Below are 21717 nucleotides of genomic sequence, written 5' to 3'. Positions count from 1 at the left end.
TCTGATGTTCAAAGCTGTAATGAATGGTGAGATTTGGAGCCTGAAAGTTAAAAGTTCAAAACCCTTTTGCTTCTTTCTCAGTGTATAACATTTTACAATAATAAACTTGTTTCTTCAAGAGGGAAACACTCGTCTTACACTAGTATAGATCGAAGCATTAGATTTGCAGTTTTGTGCTGTGGGATAGGCATAACACTTCTAAACACTTTGTGGTTCCTTAGAGGTAGTGCAATTCTTTACTGCGCAAGTAGAGAAATTATTGAGCTCCTTGCCACATTATGATGTAATGATTGATTATTACAGGTTATGAGTTCTAGATTCTGTTATGGGACATTGTGTAAGGGGATGGGGAGTCAAAGATATGATTCATCAAAGTTCCACGGCACTTGGGACCAAATGTTGCCATCTCTGAGCAACCTGAGTAAGGTGGAACTGGAAGATGGAGGAATTGTTACTGGGGGGATGAATTTGAAGACAGCACCAGGCAGTTATCAAATATAAAAGGGTGGAGCGACAAGACAGGAAGGCAGTTGGTGCCAACCAGTGAGAGAGGAAGGCTGTGTAAGCAATGGAACACAGAGGCAGCGCAACCGAAGAATGGCTGGTGGGACGTTGTAGGTCAAACACTAAAGACCAGACTATGCCAGTCAAAACTCAAAGCCCAGTCTTCACTCATTGAGACCTGATAACTGGATGGCACAGATAAAGCACTAAAGGTCAAACTATGACCATGATACGAGGGGTCGGACAACTGATTTGTTCACCAGGAGATATGAGATGAACTGGGCCATTACTTGCAGTATAAAAACATGGTACTATGTGTGTGCCGGGACGTGCAGCAGATGGCACCGGGGGCCTGTCAATGCGAGGAACGCACGTAGAGTATTAAGTGACTGACTATTAAAGGGTATCTGTCACCCCAAAAATCGTATATGAGATAAGGCCTCCGGCATCAGGGGCTCATCTACAGCATTCTGTAATGCTGTAGATAAGCCCCCAATGTAACCTGAAAGATAAGAAAAACAGGTTATATTATATTCACCCAGGGGCAGTCCCGCTGCGGTCCGGTCCGATGGGCGTCGAGATCCGGGTCCGGCACCTCCTATCTTCATACGATGACGTCCTCTTCTTTTCTTCCTGCTGCGGCTCCGGCACAGGCATACTTTATCTGCCCTGTTGGGGGCAGAGTAAAGTACTGCAGTGCGCATGTGCTGGGCCTCTATGACCTTTCCAGGCGCCTGCGCACTGCAGTACTTTGCCCTCAACAGGGTAGACACAGTACGCCTGCGCCGGAGCCGCAGCAAGAAGACAAGAAGAGGACATAATCCTATGAAGATGGGAGGCGCCGGACCCGGACCGCAAAGCCCATCAGACTGGACAGCCCCCCCAGGTGAGTATAATCTAACCTCTTTTTCTCATCTTTCAGGTTACATCGGGGGCTTATCTATAGCATTACAGAATGCTGTAAATATGCCCCTGATGCCGGTAGCCTTAGCTCATATACAATTTTTTGGGTGACGGATTCCCTTTAAAGACTTGCGGCCTAGCAGGAAATTTCGGTGACCCCCGTTAGCACCAGTATAATAATCAAGAAAGCTTGAAGGACTTATTGTAGTGATGGGCCTATTATTGTGCCGTCTGTGAAAGTTAGAGCAGAAGAACACTGAAATGGCATTCCTACTGAGAGATAGATAGAATAGAGAATAAGATATTGAAATTATTAAATTATTGTTATTGCCATCACTGCAATTTTGCATGACTTGACACCCTGTATTCGAATAACTGACTGTTTCTTTAATTGACACTTCCATTTCCGCATTAGGAAAATAAATAGCTTAGTTGGTTACTTCTGCCTCATCTCTATCTGAGTGTTGCGTCCTAGTAACCGGTTCACAGTTGAGTCAGGGCACTACATGTGTATTTGTAAAGGTATTTTTTCCCTAATACGGGGTAATTAACTTTAAGAGTTTTGCCTTCCACTGGATCAACATGTTAGGTTGTAGGTTGAACTCGATTGACTTGTTTCTTCTTTCAATTCAAACTATGAAATATTTGGACTGGATGATAATTGGGAATTAGAATTTCCTGATTATTAGTTTGCCTAAAACGTTTGGTGAACATCTGATGAACGAGAAAAAGGCTCATTAGTTGGGCAAAATGATTTTTAAGCAAGTGTCATCGTGTTATGACCTTTCGCATGTTTGCGCTGGAATTTCAGCAAGAACGGCAATGATCAGAAGATTTGGTGAGGACCAGGCAGATGATGATGAGTAGCAGAGAGGGCAAAGAAGTGAGAGGTGAACTGAGTGTAAGGATTTTTTTTTACATCTTAGGTTTATTATACTCTGATACCTAGGGAGACCCCAAAATATATTAAGGGTCAATAAATTAAAAGGGAATAACATCTCTATGAATCACATTTCTGTTATAATCCATGCTAACAGGCAAATTTGAAATTTATTTGGTCAGTTCATCTCTAATTTAGGTGTATTGTACTCCAGCGAGCCCCTTTATTAAGACTGGAGTGTGCAATGCCAGGCTAAATAAACTGACCCCATAGTTTTTTGAAACATTGAAAAAGGTTTGATAACAATCACTGACTCTGAATTGTAAACATTGTCAGTGTTTTTAGAGCAAAACAAGATAGTGATCCTTTCCAAACTAGTTGCATTCCAATACTTTTGGCATTTAAGCAGTACTATTCAGTGCAGCTTAGAGTATCTATACCTTCCTATGGGCCCAGAATTGATCTATGAAACTCCAAGATCCCATTATAAAATCTGAAACAGACCCCACAACTATCACGTGAGGGTTATAATGCTAGTGTCTTCTCATGTGGCACAGAGGGCCATTGGACTCCATTAGGCATTTTGCACTGGGAATACAAGTAAAATATTATTTTATAAAGCAGATTCAATTGGGTCCAGTGCTTAGTTTAGTCCCAGTTTGTTGAAGGGGTTTGCATCAGCATAGCCGTTATTGACTTTTTTCTTGGGTTTGCCACCAATATATGATAGTTGGAAATTGGACAGCTGCGATACTGCTGATTCCTAAAGAACTTTATCTCCTGTCAGTGCTGTTCATCTCTTTTCCAGGCTTTATGGTCATCTTTGTAGGATCAATGGCCAACTGTGTTGCACGTCTTAGTGTTCCTTATATATCACTTCTGCCACTTCCTTAGAACAATCAGCAATTTTGTTAATGAAGGAGCTGCTACCATTTAGCAAAAACATTTTTTTCCTTTAAAAAAAATCAGCAACCAACACATGATGTCGCATTCATTGGTCAGATTGGTCTCACATGCTAAAATTTCATATAAATTGAAACAAAAGAATACTTCAAATAGAAAATTTTTTACACAAAAACAAAATGGTAAGAATTAAGGGGAAAATTCATTATTGCATTTGCACTTTTTTGTATTTAGTGTTTTTTGCTTGTTTTTAATTTATGTTTTATTATTTAAATTTTCAACTTTTTTTAAAGCACCAAAAGCTACAACTCAATACAAGTCTATGAGAGACTCATTCTGGCCTTGTTCTGGCTCTCATAGACTTGCATTGAGAGCCTTTGACGTACAGTAGATTCTGACTTCTAGCCAGGCAGAAGATGTGGTCACAAGTAATAATAAGCGATCCCTTGGATGTTCAGCTCTGGCAGGTTTGGCCGATCATCTAAAAACAAATTTGGTTTGGGTACCCAAATGGTACCCAAACCAGGGCCCCATTCATATGAATGGAGGGCCAGAACACCAGTGGTTTGCCACTCTGTCATGAGTATGACAGCGTGGCAAACACATGCTCTGATTGGTGGCAGGATTATAACCACCGGTCAGAGAGCTGCGTTTCCCCCTCTATCAGATGACAACCTGAGCCAGCAGCTTTGACGGAGGTAAAAAGTTTACCGCCAGTCTCAGGCGTTGACTGATGAGAGAGAAATACTCCAACCAGCCTACACCTGTGGGTATATATATATATATATATATATATATATATATATATATATATATATATATTTATTTAATATATATATTTAAATGATTTAAAAAAAACAGGTGGGGACCCTTCTATTCTTGACAACCAGCCATGATACAGCTGAGAACTGAGGGTTGCAGCCTGCAGCTGTCAGCTTTGCCTGCGCTGGTTATCAAAAATTGAAGAAACCCCACATCTTTTTTTTATTTATTTATTTACAGCACAGATGCCGACTTATGAATACTCCCATCAGTGATGCCTGCTCTTGCTGTTATCCGCGACAGCAGGCATAAGCTGATGGGGGTAGTACTTTCCCGACAGCAAAACGCCTGTGGCCAGCGGTAAACGTTTTACTGCCAGTCACAGCTGCTGGCTCATGCTGTTATCTGACAGTATGGGAACCACAGCTCTCTGACTGGTGGTAATAATCTAATTGCTGATTAGAGCCGCCTGTGTTTCTCTTGCTGACATGAAGATGAAAGGGTGGGAAACACCCTATGTTCGCGGTGCAAAAACTGAACAGTAAAATGGACTTCCTGGAGAAATCCGTGTTCGAGGTCTGTGCTTGAACACTAGATGTTAGGTACGGGCCCCAAAATTTACTGTTCGGGTTTTCCCATCTCTAGTCACTAGATGGCGGATCAGGACTTTACCAAAAAAAAAGGTGAAGAATCCCAAGTGTAAGTATGAGTACAGATGTGGACCTTAGGTTTAAAGCACCATTCCAGTGCTTAAAAAAAGAAAACAGCTGGAGTGGTGCTTTTATTCCATTTTGTATGTGTTCCACTTGTTTTTTTCATGTTCGCTACTGTATGCTCTGTGTTTCCAGATATTTTCATCTGCATTTTCTTAAAATGTCGCTATGCTTTTATGCAAATGTACTCCAGTCCCCATTTTACTAATGTCAGAATTTTGTTTGCTTATATTTTATGTCATATTAGCAGCACATGCAACTTTTTTTCCCTAAAACAGTTGAAAAACAGATAAAAGGCACAAACAAGACCAAATACGATTTTGCGTAAAATGCATGAACCACGTGCAGCATTTTTTAAGAATTTGCAAATAGAAAACATCAACCAACATCTCAAGACAAAAAAATAAAATTGACTTAAAAAACAAAATGCAAACTATTCTTCAAGCCCAAAGAAATGCTGTGTCATTTCCTATGCCTCAGGGGTACTTTTGTGCCTGGGTGAATTTCGTATAAAGTAAACTAAACATATCTTAAAGGGAACCTGTCACCAGTAAAAAAACCACTATAAACCTGTAGATATGGAGTTAATCTGCATGTTAATAGCATTACTAACTTAGCTGAACGCTGCTGTGAGAAAATGAACTTTATTCTCCCTGGCAGCATTCCAGTTTCAGTCATGGAGGCGGCGTCGGTTCAGTCACCTGTGACCGTGCTCCTGGCCCTGACTGACAGCCTGCCCCGAAGCAGCGCCAATGTCAGTCAGTGACAGGGCACGGTTACAGCTGTCGCTCTCTATACTCAGAGCCGTGACTGAACCCACACCGGTGCCGCCCTTGTGACTGAAACCGGAAAGCTTTTGAGGAGAATAAAGTTTCTCCCGGCAGCATTCGGCTAAGTGTGGGCACCAGGCATGTTACTAACACTATTAACCTGCAGATTAACCCCACATCTGCGTTGTTCATGATGACAGGTTCCCTTTAGACTCTGAACATTGATGCTTCGAATAGAGGAGGAACGGCACTCACTATGTTTGTGCAGAACTATTTTTCGGCCACAAACACAAGTGTAGCCCTACGCAGCTGGCAGTTCTTCTATCAGAAGCATGCGTTTCTTCCTATCCTGACTACGTGACCTGATGTGTATTGGCTTCCATCAGTGAGGCCCTGCTGTGATGCTGTCAGGGTCCATTTGTATTGAGCACCGCCATCATGAAATAGAAATTCAGCATAAGTGTGATCAATACAAAGAGCCCATTCCCCAAAGCCTGGATCATCTGCGAGAGATTGATTGAGAAAACAGCCTCAAACGTCATCTACAGTCTCTCACCACGGAGCCAGATGTTGCTCTTCCTGATACAGCAGTGATGCCTGCATCAACCTCTCATCCCTGCAGGCATAATGGATCCAACAAGAATTCATAGTTCTCTCAAGCGTGTCCCATGAAACAGCTTAGCCCGCCACGTGCATGTGATCTACGGCCCCTCTTGAGATGAAACATTCGGATAACACTTTGAAAAACAGGCGCCTGATGAAGTGGCTCCTCCTGTGAGCAGATTGTTTTAAGCTACTGTTTATACTAGATGAAGTTTTGCATCCTGTGAATGGAGACGAAGCTTTGTGACTTTTCTTATTTTCTACATGCAATATTTCAAGACACCTATTACAGAATGACAATTTTAATCCTTGTGCATTTCTCATTCAACTACATATTGCAGTAACTTCAGTCAAAAAGAAAAGAATGACATCTATAAAATTGCAAAAAATCATTATCTAAGCCTCAATATTTATTTTTATTTTATTAAAAAGAATCCGTCACCCGGTTTTTGCTGCATTATCTGAGAGCAACATGATGTAGGGTGAGACATCCTCCTGATTCCAGCGATGTTTCACTTAGCTTACTACGTATAGAGGTTGTGATAAAATCACAGTTTTCTCTGCTGCAGGTCTAGCAGTTCTCTGAATGCGGAGCCCTGTATAACCCCACCCACATCACTGATTGGCAACTTTCTGCCAATCAGTGGTGTGGGCGGAGTAACAGAGCAGTTGACTAGGAGCACGGGCAGCATGGTGGCTTAGTGGTTAGCACTGCAGCCTTGCAGCGCTGGAGTCCTGAGTTCTAATCCCACCAAGGACAACATCTGCAAAGTTTGTATGGTGTTTGCGTGGGTTTCCTCTGGGTTCTCCGGTTTCCTTCCACACGCCAAAGACATACTGATAGGGAATTTAGATTGTGAGCCCCATCGGGGACAGCGATGATAATGTGTGCAAACTGTAAAGCGCTGCGGAATATGTTAGCGCTATATAAAAATAAAGATTATTATTAGATTACTAGGAGGTACGAGACACCTTGTCCTGTGGTAATTATCTCTTGCTGATAAAATGCAGATTTTTTCAAAACAACCCCACATCACCCAGTAAGTGACACATCATTAGAACCAGGTTTTCTGTCCCTACATCAAGGTTACATAGCCAAAACCCGATGACAGATTCCCTTTAATTATATGTTTTCTGTTCTTCATGTTTATAAGCAATATGGATACAGAAGCTTGACAAAATCACTATTGACAAAGAAAAGGGTTCTATTTTAGTTGTCACGAAATATTGTAAGTTAAAGGGGTTGTCCAAAAGCAGGAAAAGTCATTTATTGTTTATGAAATGTAGAATAAATGAAGAAATATACTTTTTTCTTCAAAACTGTGTGGATTATCCTATTGCAGAGCCTCTGTTACTGTCGGAGAAATTTTGTACTTCTGCCATCCTTTCATACAAAGAGACTTCTTTCCATGTTGGTGACAAGCTTAAAGGGGCGGGTGGTCAGACTTGATTTATTAGCTAAACCAGCCCCTTTCTCTGTCACAGGTGTTGCTGAGACTGAGGGAGGGAGGGGTCTGGCTTTGATAATGAACTGATCCAGAAAGCCATCTACCTTCAAGCTTGTCACTGATACAGTGAGAGGAAAAAAAGTCTCAGTATGACAATGGAAGTGGATCTTTTATGACCTGGAGGGAAGGTCTGAATTAAGAATATCCAACCAGTTTTGAAAAGCAAAGTATATTTGTAAATCCATTTATTTTAGATTTTACCATTTCTAACGTTGTTAGCCATCAAACAGCTTCCTTTAAATTAGGAATCAGACCTGGAAGGAAGCCAGACAGCTGCACATTCCTTCTGGAAAAAAAGCTAAAGGAGCACTTGGCCTTTTCCAAAATTCCCAAACACATAGACAATTTTCCAGTCCTCTTTTCTAATTATTTCTCTTTCCAAGGACTTGTGAAGACAACTGTAAAAATCAGACAAAATTGCACTCGCCCCATGTTAATTTATGGAGCCATGCACATGTCCGATTTTTTTTCTTGGACTGAGTGGTCTGAAGAAAAACCACAGCAAGCACAAGTTGCATCCATTTATATCTATGGGTCCATGGAAAAAATTGGACCGCCCTCGGATGACATCTGAGTGCAGTCCGATTTTCATCGACTGGCAATGGAAAGGTGGAAAAATTGTATTTTTATTTTCCACATCCGAGGAAATCGGATCACACTCTGATCACACTCTGATTATTGTCTCATCAGAAAGTTATCAAAGTGTAATTTGCATAATCAGACAGATTTTCTTGAATGAGAGAAAAACCATTGTGTGATCCTAGCCTAATAGTAGCAAATTGGGAACAAAACCATAGTCCTCATGGGACCTGACATTCAGCTCTGCAGCAATGACACGGTTATGGCATGTCATAAAGCTCCTTTGCTTTTTTTGCAACTTTTGGATAATACTAATTTGCTCTCATGGCTCTTTAATCATTTTAGATCCTAAATCTTTGAGAAATGATTGATGTTTTCCAGTGTCATTGACTTATTTTTTGACAACTCCCATCATTTACACATTTGCATGCCTAAGCAGAATACAAGCAAAAGCAATCTCTTATTTTATATGCTCTTGGCTATATTGCAATTATGAATCAAAAGAAAAAACTTTTTTTAACTACCAAACAAGAGACATGTTGGAAAGTGACTGATAAAAGCATTGCCATTGAGAATTCTGATAAAAAATAAACGGAAAAAGGACTGATATGAGTGAGTGGCAACACCTTGTAATGAACTGACAGCTGAATCTGCATTTACAAGCTGAAACATCTCAAGATGTCATTTTAGTCTCATCCCCATTCATGTGTCATTCCAAAACCTAAAATACTTTATAACGGAAAGAAACCATGTGTACTAGAATTAATAATTGTAGTATAACTGAGCCATTGTTAGTTATATTCACATGCGGCAGATTTCTGGTTGTTCAGCAGTATATGCATGGATTAAAAACTAAGGAATAAGAAAAAAGCAGACAAGTGTCCATAGGGTGATATTTTATAGTATGTAAGGGTGGAGGGTGAAATACTGCTCACCTGATGGAGTTGTGATTGTCACAGCCACAATAAAAGCTTGAGTTAGTGTTGGCAGCTGCAGTCTGCCATCAGATGGAAGATTCCCTTCTTCTGCACACAATAAATAATGGGATGGTGTATAGGCAATCCACAAGATAAGTCATTGGGGACTGAACACTGAGACCCCCCACAAATCATGAGAACGAAGGTCCTATCAAGTTACGCCATGCATAAAATCTAGCATTTAAAGTCTACAAGACTGGTGGAGAAACATGTCTTGGCTATCTCCTTAAGACTTTGAATGAAGTAGCAGCATACATGCTCAGCCACTATGCAACAAAATAATCTTATGTAAAAGAAATCTGTCACCAGGTTCTTTGTATGTAATCTGAGAGCAGTATGACGTAGAGGCTGAAAGCCTGATTACAGTGATGTGTCATTTACTTAACTGTGTGTTGTTGTTTCAATAGAATCAGTGTTTTATCAGCAGAGTATCGCAGATTATCACTAGAGGACTAGTTGTCTTATGCTATGTAGTCCTCCTGTGCTGTATAACCCCACAGCTTTCTGCCTATGCACAGTGTACACTGAGAGCTTCCAATGAGTAGTGTGGGCAGGATTATATAAGGCTGAGCATTCCGAGAACTGGTAGATCTAGAGCAAAGGAAACTGGGATTTTATCAAAATTACAGCAAGCAACTCAGACAGTGATACATCACTGGAATCAGGGTTTCTGTTCCTACATCACGCTACTCTCAGATTAAATAAAAAAAAACTTGGTGACAGATTCTCTTTAACAAATTAATTAATGATCTCAAAATGCACCCAACACGGCCTCAGTAAGAGACATAACTAAGTTTAAAAGCTTGACTATGCCATGTCCTTGGTGCTGCCCTATTGGGCAGAGTTAAACACATGACATAGCAATGACTAAGTTATTTTTGATAATTCATAATATTATTCTGCTTGAACAATTAATTGCTCTTCTTAATGATTTATTGTTCTTCAGAATGTCCTACTATTTCACTCCTGGCAAACAGTCACTTTACCTAGAAAGTCCCTTGTTTTATATGAATGGCTCTAGTTTACAGCTGGGAGACTCCATAAAAGAGCAGCTCTCTGCTTTGGCTCATAGAGTAGTGTCCTAAGCAGAAGATCATATCTATTGTGTCGTATTCTGTGTCATGATAGTATATCAACACACTCAGGAAAATAGGTAACACTCTAAAAACTGCAACTTACCCTGATGATTCCTGTACAGACTAGAGATCCTGACCCCGCAGTCCCTAGTGGTTCCTGTGTTGGCTGAGGTATCCCTAATGGCAGATTAGGCAATAGCAACTTTGAGCTATGCTGCCTAAAAGGCCATTGAGTGCTTCATGATTGCAAAATTACCTACAGAATTGAAAGTGTGCTGAATTAGAAAGAGATCCCAAAGTGAGTAAAACCAACCATGAAATACAAAATAATGGATTAAGTACATACAGTTACAGAATATGCCGCCTACTTCCTAAAAAGAAACAGAAGATAGGTGCAGGGTAAAGAACACAAACAGCAGAGATAAATACCCTAGCTGGTCTTTCATTAAATGACTTAAACTACAGCAGTATGGCTGGACATACAAATGAGACTATCACCAGCAGGAAATACCAGCAAGGGGAAAGTATATAAAGCTGCACCCAAAAGGAGATAGTGCAGAGAAATGAGTAAATGAAAACATCTGTTATCCTAAAAAGACTGAAGCATTGATAACGGAAACTAAACACCAGGAGAAAAGGCGTACTGTATCTGCTGTGACTCGGCAAACAAAGAAGCTGACCACAAAGCAGAGGCTCAAAGGTTCAAACTCAGAAGCATAACATTCTCTAATTAGGCATATGAACAGGGATTGTCTTCATGAGGGATGTATTTAAAGGGTAACCGCTGTTTAAATCCTTATTTCAGAAATCAATAGTACACATAAAAAGAGCTTTGTAATATATCTTGTCAGAGAAATCTGCTTCTTTATTCTCCTGAATTGATCTCTCACTCTCAGCTCATGGGTAAAATCTGTATTTAACGAAGACAGATTTTCCCAGTACTGAGCTAGGAGATGACAGTTGATGCTTTTAAAATTTTGGTAAATTGTTCTCCTGAACATTATTTACATTTACTCCATAAAACTTTATGAGCACTAACTGTCATCTTCTATCTCAGTAATACGAAGATCTTTGAAGTGAAGGTAGATTTTACCTGTGAATTGAGAATTTTGAGAATCAATTATCAGTCCAGGAGGAGAAAGAAGCAGATCTCTGTAATAAAAAATGTTTCAAAATTTAGCAGACACATATATCATAAACAACTCACGACAGAGTATCCCCAAATCCCTTTTTTAAGCTGATAACCCCTTATCCCTCATTCTAGGGTATGTTGAAACAAGAGGAAATGTAAGAAAGGACACATCTGTATATTCTAATTGTTTTACAGTGGAAAAGGGGCAGGGGAAAATTATACCAAATGTAAATAAATATCCAGCATAAGGAATGATGTGGTTTGTGACCTATAGATAATGAAAATAAAATAGAACATGAGGAGGCTGAGTAATCTGTAATCTTCTCATGAGAGAACATTGATTTTCTTCTCTGCATAATATCTGTAATGGAAGATTAATTGCCACCATAACCCTCTTCCCCTTTACAGGTGACAACTGAAGTATTATGTGCTTTGTCCCTGACACATAAAGAAAAATTGAATTGTCCCAGAAGACAAAAAGAATAAATTATACAGTGCTGGACCAAAAGAATTACTGCTGACAACATGAACATAGATATTGAGCCGGACATATGGCCCTGTAAAAGACTTTAGAGAGGCTAGAATACTATATTAATGATCCAATATTATTTCTGGCACAATAGTTTTAGCTTGGATCATGTAATATTTCAATAGCTACAGTTCCAAATGTATCCTTTACAGGGTGACGAATGTAAGATCTAGAAAATATGTAAGGGGTTTTTCAAAGAGATTGTCTCATATTTTCAAATTGATGCCAACTTTGTGATCATCTAATCAATGCAGATCCACTTCCAATTATTTATTGCTGCACTAGGAAGCTGCAGCCAGCCATACATTTCTCCAAGAAATATGGTATTAGTATATATGCTACAAGGAGGTAACTTTTATGTCTCAGCTACATTTACTCTCGTTCTATACATTGAAAAATTATTCTTAACAGTACCATAAAGCTTGGCGTTCATAAAATAATTAGAAAGATTAGCTTAGGGCAGGTGCAGATGACCAGAGATTCTCTCATCCAAGAGGATCAAGCAGATTATGCAAATGTACGATGATTAACCTCTAATCAGAGTGTGATCATAGTGCGATCATAGAGCATTCCGATTCTCTTGGATGAATAGACGATGGAGAACATTTTTTTCCATGTTCCGTATTGTGTCAGTCCGTGTAAATCAGATTGCACTCAGATGTCATCCGAGTGCAGTCTGATGTCTTACATGCACTCAATGGCTCACATGGCTGAGTGTGATTCAAAGATAAGATTAAATTCAGGCATGCTGCAATTTTTTTCACGGACAGACTGTGTCCAAGGAAAAAAATTGGACTTGGGCATGGCCCCATAGAATAATATTGCTCTAAGGCCGGCGTCACACTTGGCGTAAGACAATACGCCACGTATTATACGTCCGTACTACGGCCGTAATACGGAGAAATGTTCCCAAAATAGTGATCCGTAGTCAGGGTGTTTCAGCGTATTTTGCGCATGGCATCCTCCGTATGTAATCCGTATGGCATCCGTACTGCGAGATTTTCGCGCAGGCTTGCAAAACCGACATCTAATGGATTTATGTGCTCAAATGTTCGGGAAAACATATATACAGTATATATATATATATATATATATATATATATATATATATATATATATATATGTCATTGAGACACATATATATATATTCTGTATTTAGATTTCATTCAGCGCGATATCTGTGAACAGCCGGTAATTCAATTGCCGGCTTTTCATTTCTCCTGCACAAACCCGACAGGATATGAGACATGGTTTACATACAGTAAACCATCTCATATCCCCATTTTTTTTGCATATTCCACACTACTAATGTTAGTAGTGTGTGTATGCAAAATTTCAGCGCTGTAGCTGCTCAAATAAAGGGTTAAATGGTGGAAAAAATTGGCGTGGGCTCCCGCGCAATTTTCTCTGCCAGAATGGTAAAGCCAGTGACTGAGGGCAGATACTCATAGCCAGGAGAGGGTCCATGGTTATTGCCCCCCCCCCCTGGCTACAAACATCTGCCCCCAGCCACCCCAGAAAAGGCACATCTGGAAGATGCGCCTATTCTGGCACTTGGCCACTCTCTTCCCACTCCCTGTAGCGGTGGGATATGGGGTAATGAAGGGTTAATGCCACCTTGCTATTGTAAGGTGACATTAAGCCAGATTAATAATGGAGAGGCGTCAATTATGTCACCTATCCATTATTAATCCAATTGTTTGAAAGGGTTAAAAAAAACACACACATGATTTAAAAGTATTTTAATGCAATAAACACAGCGGTTGTTTTAATAATTTATTGCTCTCTCAATCCATTTCCAGGCCCTCGCTTGGCAAAATAATAAACGCACAAGATACATACCTTCTGATGTCCGATCACGTCCAACAAGGTAATCCATCTGAAGGGGTTAACTAATATTACAGGCGCGAGCTGCGATAAACCACTCGCTCGTGCCTGTAATCCCCGGGTGCTGAAAGGAAAGCAGGATCTATACTTACATTCAGTCGTGGTGATGCGCCCCTGCTGGATGTTCTCATGAACTGCAGCCTGGGAACTTTTTCCCACGCTCCACATCATATGAGGACATCCACCAGGGGGCGCATCACCGCGACTGAAGGAAATGTAGGTCAATGACCTACATTTCATTAATTCGCCGGGGATTACAGGCACGGAGCACAGCTGCATTTGCAGGGCTCCTGCCTGTAAAATATTTTAACCCCTTCAGATGGATTACTTCGTGGGACGTGACGGTTCAGCTGAGGGTATGTATCTTGTGCGTTTATTATTTTGCCAAGCGAGGGCCTGGAAATGGATTGAGAGAGCAATAAATTATTAAAACAACCGCTGTGTTTATTTCATTAAAATACTTTTAAATCATGTGTGTGTTTTTTTTAACCCTTTCAAACAATTGGATTAATAATGGATAGGTGTCATAATTGACGCCTCTCCATTATTAATCTGGCTTAATGTCACCTTACAATAGCAAGGTGGCATTAACCCTTCATTACCCCATATCCCACCGCTACAGGGAGTGGGAAGAGAGTGGCCAAGTGCCAGAATAGGCGCATCTTCCAGATGTGCCTTTTCTGGGGTGGCTGGGGGCAGATGTTTTTAGCCACGGGGGGGCCAATAACCATGGACCCTCTCCTGGCTATTAATATCTGCCCTCAGTCACTGGCTTTACCGCTCTGGCGGAGAAAATTGCGCGGGAGCCCATGCCAATTTTTTCCGCCATTTAACCCTTTATTTTAGCAGCTACAGAGCTGAAATTTTGCTCATACACACTACTAACATTAGTAGTGTGGAATATGCAAAAAAAATTGGGATATGAGATGGTTTACTGTATGTAAACCATGTCTCATATCCTGTCGGGTTTGTGCAGGAGAAATGAAAAGCCGGCAATTGAATTACCGACTTTTCAATAACACCGCTGCGTATTTCTCGCAAGTCACACTGCTGGTCCGTGTGGAATCCGTATTTTTCTCGCCCCCATAGACTTTCATTGGCGAATTTTTTGCGCAATACGCTGACAAACGCAGCATGCTGCGATTTTGTACGGCCGTAGAAAGCCGTATAATACTGAACCGTAATATACGGCTAATAGGAGCAGCCCCATTGAGAATAATTGTGCCGTGTGTAATGCGAGTTTTACGGACGTAGTTTCTGCGCTCTTACGTCCGTAAAACTCGCCAGTGTGACGCCGGCCTAACTGTGATCCGATGTTTTGTCTGATCGCACCCGGACAGCAAATACGCTCATTTGCACCTGCCCTTAACATCATTTCCATGGCTGCTGTTTTTTGGCAAAAGGTTAGAGGAGGCTGGGTTTTTATAAAGCTAAGAAATTTGCATCACCTGACCTTTCCTAACAAAGATAGTGACCAAGCCATAACCCTAACAGGCTAATTAAGGTCTGAATCCTTGGTCAAAGTTATCTGATCACACAAATTTCCAAGGGTGCCCAAACTTTTGCTTATGCCTATTTTCATTTTTGTAAGTTTTAAGTAAAAAAAAGACAATATTTTTTTTTCCTAAAATGCAAAGGAAACGTGTCATCTTTAACTTTACGCCTTTGAGAGATCATTTCATCTTCAACTTGTTTAACTCCTCAGAATAAGGCCGGCCTCACACTAGCGAGTTGTGTGGAAAAAGCCAGGCAATGGTCATCATCTTCCCAATAAAATCCCAATAGTGAAATATGGTGGTGGTAGCATCATGCTGTGGGGGTGGTTTTCACCTGCAGGGACAGGACGACTGGTTGTCATTGAAGGAAACATGAATGCGGCCAAGTACAAAGATATCCTGGATGAAAACCTCTTCCAGATGCTCTGGACCACAGACTTGGCCAAAGGTTCACCTTCCAACAAGACAATGACCCTAAGCACACAGCTAAAATAACAAAGGAGTGGCTTCAGAACAACTCTGTGACCATTCTTGACTGGCCCAGCCAGAGCCCTGACCTAAACCCTATTGAGCATCTCTGGAGAGACCTGAAAGTGGCTGTCCACCAACGTTCACCGTCCAACCTGACGGAACAGGAGAGGATCTGCAAGGAAGAATGGCAGAGGATTCCCAAATCCAGGCGTGAAAAACTTGTTGCATCATTCCCAAGAAGACTCATGGCTGTACTAGCTCAAAAGGTGCTTCTACTCAATACTGAGCAAAGGGTCTGAATACTTATGACCATGTGATATTTCAGTTCTTCTTTTTTTAATAAATTAGAAAAAAATTCTACATTTCTGTGTTTTTTTCAGTCAAGATGGGGTGCAGAGTGTACATTAATGAGAAAAAAATGAACTTTTTTGAATGTACCAAATGCCTGCAATGAAACAAAGAGTGAAAAATTTAAAGGGGTCCGAATACTTTCCGTACCCACTGTATATCAGAATTTGCCTGACATAGTTTAAAACAGATGCTGTACAGATATGTCAGTATTTCCAAATCCAGAGCATACACCAATAAAATATGACTGTGAAAGGGCTCTCTCACCTTGGTACAGTCTCCAAGGGACAGAACAAGACACCTATCCTGGGGCAATTAATTAGAACAATGTCCAACTGCCAATTTACCAACATTTGTCAGTCTTTTAAAAATGATATTACTCTATAATATATAATTCCCTCTGGTCCAATCCCCAGGGAAAAGAATGAAAGATATTCTGGATCTACATATACATTTTAGTACTTTGGAAGTAGCCCTGTAAGTCTCAACAATTCAGAGCTATAACCCACCGGTCCTATCACAGACAGTTGCAGCTGATCCTCCATCAATAAGACCACATTGAGAGAGATAGATGTCTCTCATCGTCCCACCGGTCCCCTGATGAACCCTGAATGACGCAGGAGGAAACGTGTCGGGACTACAAATAAGTGGCGATTTTCTATTCTTATTTTGTCTTATTGGACATTGTTCTAATTAATTGCCCCAGGATAGGTGTCTTGTTCTGTCCCTTGGAGACTATACCAAGGTGAGAGAGCCCTTTCACAGTCACATTCTATTAGTGCATGCTCTGGATTTGGAAATACTGACATATCTGTACAACTTCTGTCTTAAACTATATCAGGTGAATTCTGACATACATATGGGCATTGTTTTCTATTCTTTCACTATCTGTATTGTGTCTTTTTGAATTTGGATAGGGTACAATTAGGGTTACCAGGGACACTGACATTGAGTGGGGGGCACCACTTCACTAAACACTAGGGTGTCAACCTCTGCTGCCAGGTAGATAGGAGGAAAAGGTAAAGGTACCGTTACACTAAACGACTTACCAATGATCACGACCAGCGATACAACCTGGCCGTGATCGTTGGTAAGTCGTTGTGTGGTCGCTGGGGAGCTGTCACACAGACCGCTCTCTCGAGCGACCAACGATCAGGGGAACGACTTCGGCATCGTTGAAACTGTCTTCAACGATGCCGAAGTCCCCCTGCAGCACCCGGGTAACCAGGGTAAACATCGGGTTACTAAGTGCAGGGCCACTCTTAGTAACCCGATATTTACCCTGGTTACCATTGTAAAAGTAAAAAAAATAAAAACACTACATACTCACATTCTGATGTCTGTCACATCCCCCGCCGGCGTCCACAGGGTTAAAACTGCTTTCGGCAAGAGCGCTGCTAATATGCACGTGCTGCTGCCGAGAGCTTCCCTGCACTGAATGTGTCAGCGCCGGCAGTAACAGCGGTGACGTCACTGCTGTGCTCTGCTTTACAGCTGGCGCTGATACAGTCAGTGCAGGGAAGCTCTCGGCAGCAGCGCGTGCATATTAGCAGCGCTCTTGCCGAAAGCAGTTTTAACCCTGTGGATGCCAGGGGACATGACAGACATCAGAATGTGAGTATGTACTGTTTTTTTTTTAACGTTTACAATGGTAACCAGGGTAAATATCAGGTTACTGAGCGCGGCCCTGCACTTAGTAACCCGATATTTACCCTGGTTACAAGTGAACACATCACACATGCCGATCCAACGATGACAGCGGGTGATCAGCGACCAAAAAAAGGTCCTGATCATTCCCATCGACCAACGATCTCCCAGCAGGGGCCTGATCGTTGGTCGCTGTCACACATAACGAGATCGTTAGAGGGATCGTTGCTACGTCACCAAAAGCGTGACGTTGCAACGATATCGTTAACGATATCATTATGTGTGACTCAGCCTTAAGACCAGGGACTTGGGAGGTTCATCTGCATCACTGCCTGGCTAAACGGGATTAATCCTGACCATATTTCCTACATACCCTATAGTATCTATTTCTTCTATGTATTTTAGAATTATGAGTCCTATATACTTTTAAAATATTAGTAAAAGTTTATTTTTAGGGGTCTATTTTCTTGCTTTTCAAGTTTATGAGGCCCTATTTCTGTATCTATGAATTGGTGTTCACTGGATGCCATAAAAGTGCTTTGTACTAGATGTTTTTTAAGATCGGGCTCACACTTGCGAGTACAGCGCGAGAAACTCGCATCAATACCTGGCACTGCCGCCGGACCGGAGTGTGCGGCTGCATGTATTTCTATTTCTATGCAGCTGAACACTCCGGTCCCGAGTGCCAGCAGCAGTGCTTGGTATTGATGCGCGAGTTTCTCGCATTGCACTTGAAAGTGTGACCCCCGACCTAAGGGTCTCATCCTGAGGATCTCATCTCCTAAAGGTCTAATCGAGTATACATTTCATTTCATAAGGGCCTATTCACATGCTGCCATTTCTTAGTGTGTTTTTTTGTATGTGTGTGTGTTTTTTGTCACAGAATAAAACAGTGTTTAATGGTACCAGCAAAGTGAATGAGATTTCTGAAATCTCATGCACACGCTGCTTAATTTTCCAGTGTTTTTGTAGTGTTTTTCATCCATTCAAAAGAATGGGAAAAGAAGGCAAGTAAAAAAAAACCCAATAAAAAATGCTTCAAAAAAACACACACATATTATGTCACATTTTTTCTGTTGCAAATACTCAACGTGTTGCACACAGCCTAAGATTGCCATCCTGTGCTGGGAATATCTTCTCTAATTCACCTGCATTTAGCTATAAGAATTTTATTTATTACCTTGACATGTTATGTTTTTTTTTTACTATTGTCCTAAGAACTAGCAGGCACATAGTTACTGACTACCTGTTTGTTGTGCTCAGCATCAATCTCTGCCGGCACAGACAGCTCCTGTTGGTGATTCAGCGGCCTCCACTGACATCATGTTGACAGAGCAGCGGTTTCTCTTCCACTCTGCCTACCTGCGAAAAGCCAGCTGTCAATCAGCATGATGTTATCAGTCATACCCCCTCGACAGAGCAGCCCAGAAGCAGAAGAGCTGTGCGACTGACGTGGAGCAGCTGAATCGCTGGCACGAGCAGTCAGTGACCGCTCTGAGCAGCCACCAGGTAGAACAGGCAGGTAATTCCCTCTGTTAGCAACTACCAGTCGGTTAGTTTTTATAAAATGGTCCTGGACAATCCTTTTACCATATTCGTCAAAGTTTCAGTCACCCCTTGAGAATACCAGTATGGTGGGAAAATAGGGAAATTCTTAATGTTCATAAAGTTTTCCTTGATGCCTGTGGATTTTCTTGTTTGGGACAATACCTAATTGAAATAAAAATTTTGAAATCACACTAGTGTTCTAAACTATTTGTCAAATATAAAGACATGTTCATTTCTAACTAAAAAATGCCATTTCATTTCTTGTAGTCAATTCGAGAAGTGACCGGATATGTCCTCGTGGCTCTTAATCAGTTTGAGTACCTCCCACTGGAGAACCTGCGCATCATTCGTGGAAACAAACTGTATGAAGACCGATATGCTTTAGCCATCTTTCTAAACTACCTGAAGGATGGGAAACATGGGCTTCGGGAGCTTGGTTTAAGAAATCTTACCGGTGAGTCGCATGAACTATAAATGCAAACATTTCCGGTGCTGTTAACAAGAAGTCCTTATAGCGCCTTTATCTCTTTGGTTCGATGTCATTCTGCTATTTCAAGAGACACTGTTGAAACATTAAGTTAAATATAAAAGCGTTGCCTGCAGGCACAATGTCTAACCGCATAAATCTGCCGACACAGTGCCAGCATTTCTCATACAATTCTACAAGACTACAAATTACACAATGATTAGGATGTCCCTGACTGCTCAGTGTATTACACTGCACACACAATTATTCCCATTTCTGAGCAGAGGCAATTCTGTAAAAGAAGCCATAACATTTCTGTCAAAAGTAAATGTTAACTATTTCATTATTAAGAAAAATTATGCACAATTATTTGACAACCAGATAAAAAATTATTTTCTTGACCCAAATTACTATTTGGAGGCAAGGAAGCGAAGGAGCTAGAGCAGTTTGTTGGATATAGAATGTAGAAATTGTGTGTAAGGGGCATTTTGAGTCTTTTTTATTCTTATTTCAGAAAGCATTTTTCTCTCTTCCTGTTGGGCCAAACAAGCTTGACCATCTCTGGTCCTCTTACCTTCTCACATCATGCAGTCTCACAGACACTAAGAAACGGCAGTTGCACGCTTCTCCTCGCTGTCTTCTTTTTTAGTTCATGACTTTTGTCAGAGTTTTTTTTAGAGACTGAAGATGTTTCGAAATACATACAGAGTGTTAAAATAAAGTCTCTTCAAGTATCTGGATCTCGATGAGAAAGTTGACTTGTACCTGTAACCTTGAAAGGTCCAACAAAATCATGTTAATACTAACAGTTATCCCTATAAATATTGGCCAAAGCCATGTCCCTGGTAAAGCTCTGAGTATAAAAGTGCTGATTTTTTGATTTTTATGATGTGCCCCACCAATGAAATTATTCACATTCTCTCTTTTGTAAGTGCTTCATATTCTGCATATCTTGTCAAAACACTCACTAAATGATATAGATGTGTCCTTTGATTCCAGTATTGATAAATACTTAATTGACTCCAGAACAATATTTTAGATTCTAAAAATGGGCTCTACAAACCACCTTTTAAAAAAATTATATTAGAGCACATACAGTATCCTACTAATATAGTTCAATTACACCAGGTCACTTTAGGTCATCGTTAGGTAGCAGTTCTAATTCCAGCTGTGATGTAACTTAAAGCGCATGGCATCCAATTTATGATCTCCAACAAGGCCCCCAACTATCATGGGTCTTTATTAGTATTGGTCTTCTAGTATTGTCCAAAGGAACCTTTTTTGCCACTCTAAGGTTCCAGGGAATTGTTATAACTGGCATAATTCCAGCTGGCTTTTCAATCTACCATTATCCTAACATTACTTTATTTTTCTGTATATATACAGTACAGATCAAGACAAAACACACGGCACTCAAGGATCCTGTGTGGTGCCCAAGTCAGGTTTCCAGCCCGTCACTCCAATAGTAATAAATCACTTGGCACTTAGAGTGCCAAGTGATTTATTACTATTATATACAGTACAGACCAAAAGTTTGGACACACCTTCTCATTTAAAGATTTTTTGGTATTTTCATGACTATGAAAATTGTACATTCACACTGAAGGCATCAAAACTATGAATTAACACATGTGGAATTATATACTTAACAAAACAGCGTGAAACAACTGAAATTATGTCTTATATTCTAGGTTCTTCAAAGTAGCCACCTTTTGCTTTGATGACTGCTTTGCACACTCTTGGCATTCTCTTGATGAGCTTCAAGAGGTAGTCTCTGGGAATGGTTTTCAATTCACAGGTGTGCCCTGTCAGGTTTAATAAGTGGGATTTCTTGCCTTATAAATGGGGTTGGGACCATCAGTTGTGTTGTGCAGAAGTCTGGTGGATACACAGCTGATAGTCCTACTGAATAGACTGTTGGAATTTGTATTATGGCAAGAAAAAAGCTGCTAAGTAAAGAAAAAAGGGTGGCCATCATTACTTTAAGAATTGAAGGTCAGTCAGTCTGAAAAATT

The 21717-nt window shown here is 40.7% G+C and overlaps 1 protein-coding gene and 1 long non-coding RNA gene across 4 annotated transcripts in view; one reads left to right on the top strand and one right to left on the bottom strand.

The window, feature by feature from the left end:
* ERBB4 (erb-b2 receptor tyrosine kinase 4) overlaps nucleotides 1-21717 on the top strand; it is a 1241858-nt gene that overhangs the window by 571720 nt on the left and 648421 nt on the right. For both annotated transcript variants that reach the window (XM_077272252.1, XM_077272251.1), the window contains exon 3: nucleotides 19504-19690. In XM_077272252.1, coding sequence (XP_077128367.1) covers nucleotides 19504-19690 — 187 coding nt within the window. The remainder of the gene's footprint in view (nucleotides 1-19503; nucleotides 19691-21717) is intronic.
* LOC143784241 (uncharacterized) overlaps nucleotides 1-21717 on the bottom strand; it is a 59650-nt gene that overhangs the window by 32694 nt on the left and 5239 nt on the right. The window contains exons 1-3 of one of the 2 annotated variants that reach the window (XR_013217749.1): nucleotides 20277-20458; nucleotides 19689-19798; nucleotides 10282-10434 (exon numbers count right to left, since the gene is read on the bottom strand). This is a non-coding gene — a long non-coding RNA (uncharacterized LOC143784241). Of the gene's footprint in view, nucleotides 1-10281; nucleotides 10435-19688; nucleotides 19799-20276; nucleotides 20459-21717 lie in introns of those variants that run through there. The other variant, XR_013217748.1, reaches the window with a different exon arrangement.

Source organism: Ranitomeya variabilis, chromosome 7 (assembly GCF_051348905.1).
Source record: "Ranitomeya variabilis isolate aRanVar5 chromosome 7, aRanVar5.hap1, whole genome shotgun sequence".
Taxonomy (NCBI): domain Eukaryota; kingdom Metazoa; phylum Chordata; class Amphibia; order Anura; family Dendrobatidae; genus Ranitomeya; species Ranitomeya variabilis.
This window is presented reverse-complemented; position numbering and strand designations above follow the sequence as displayed.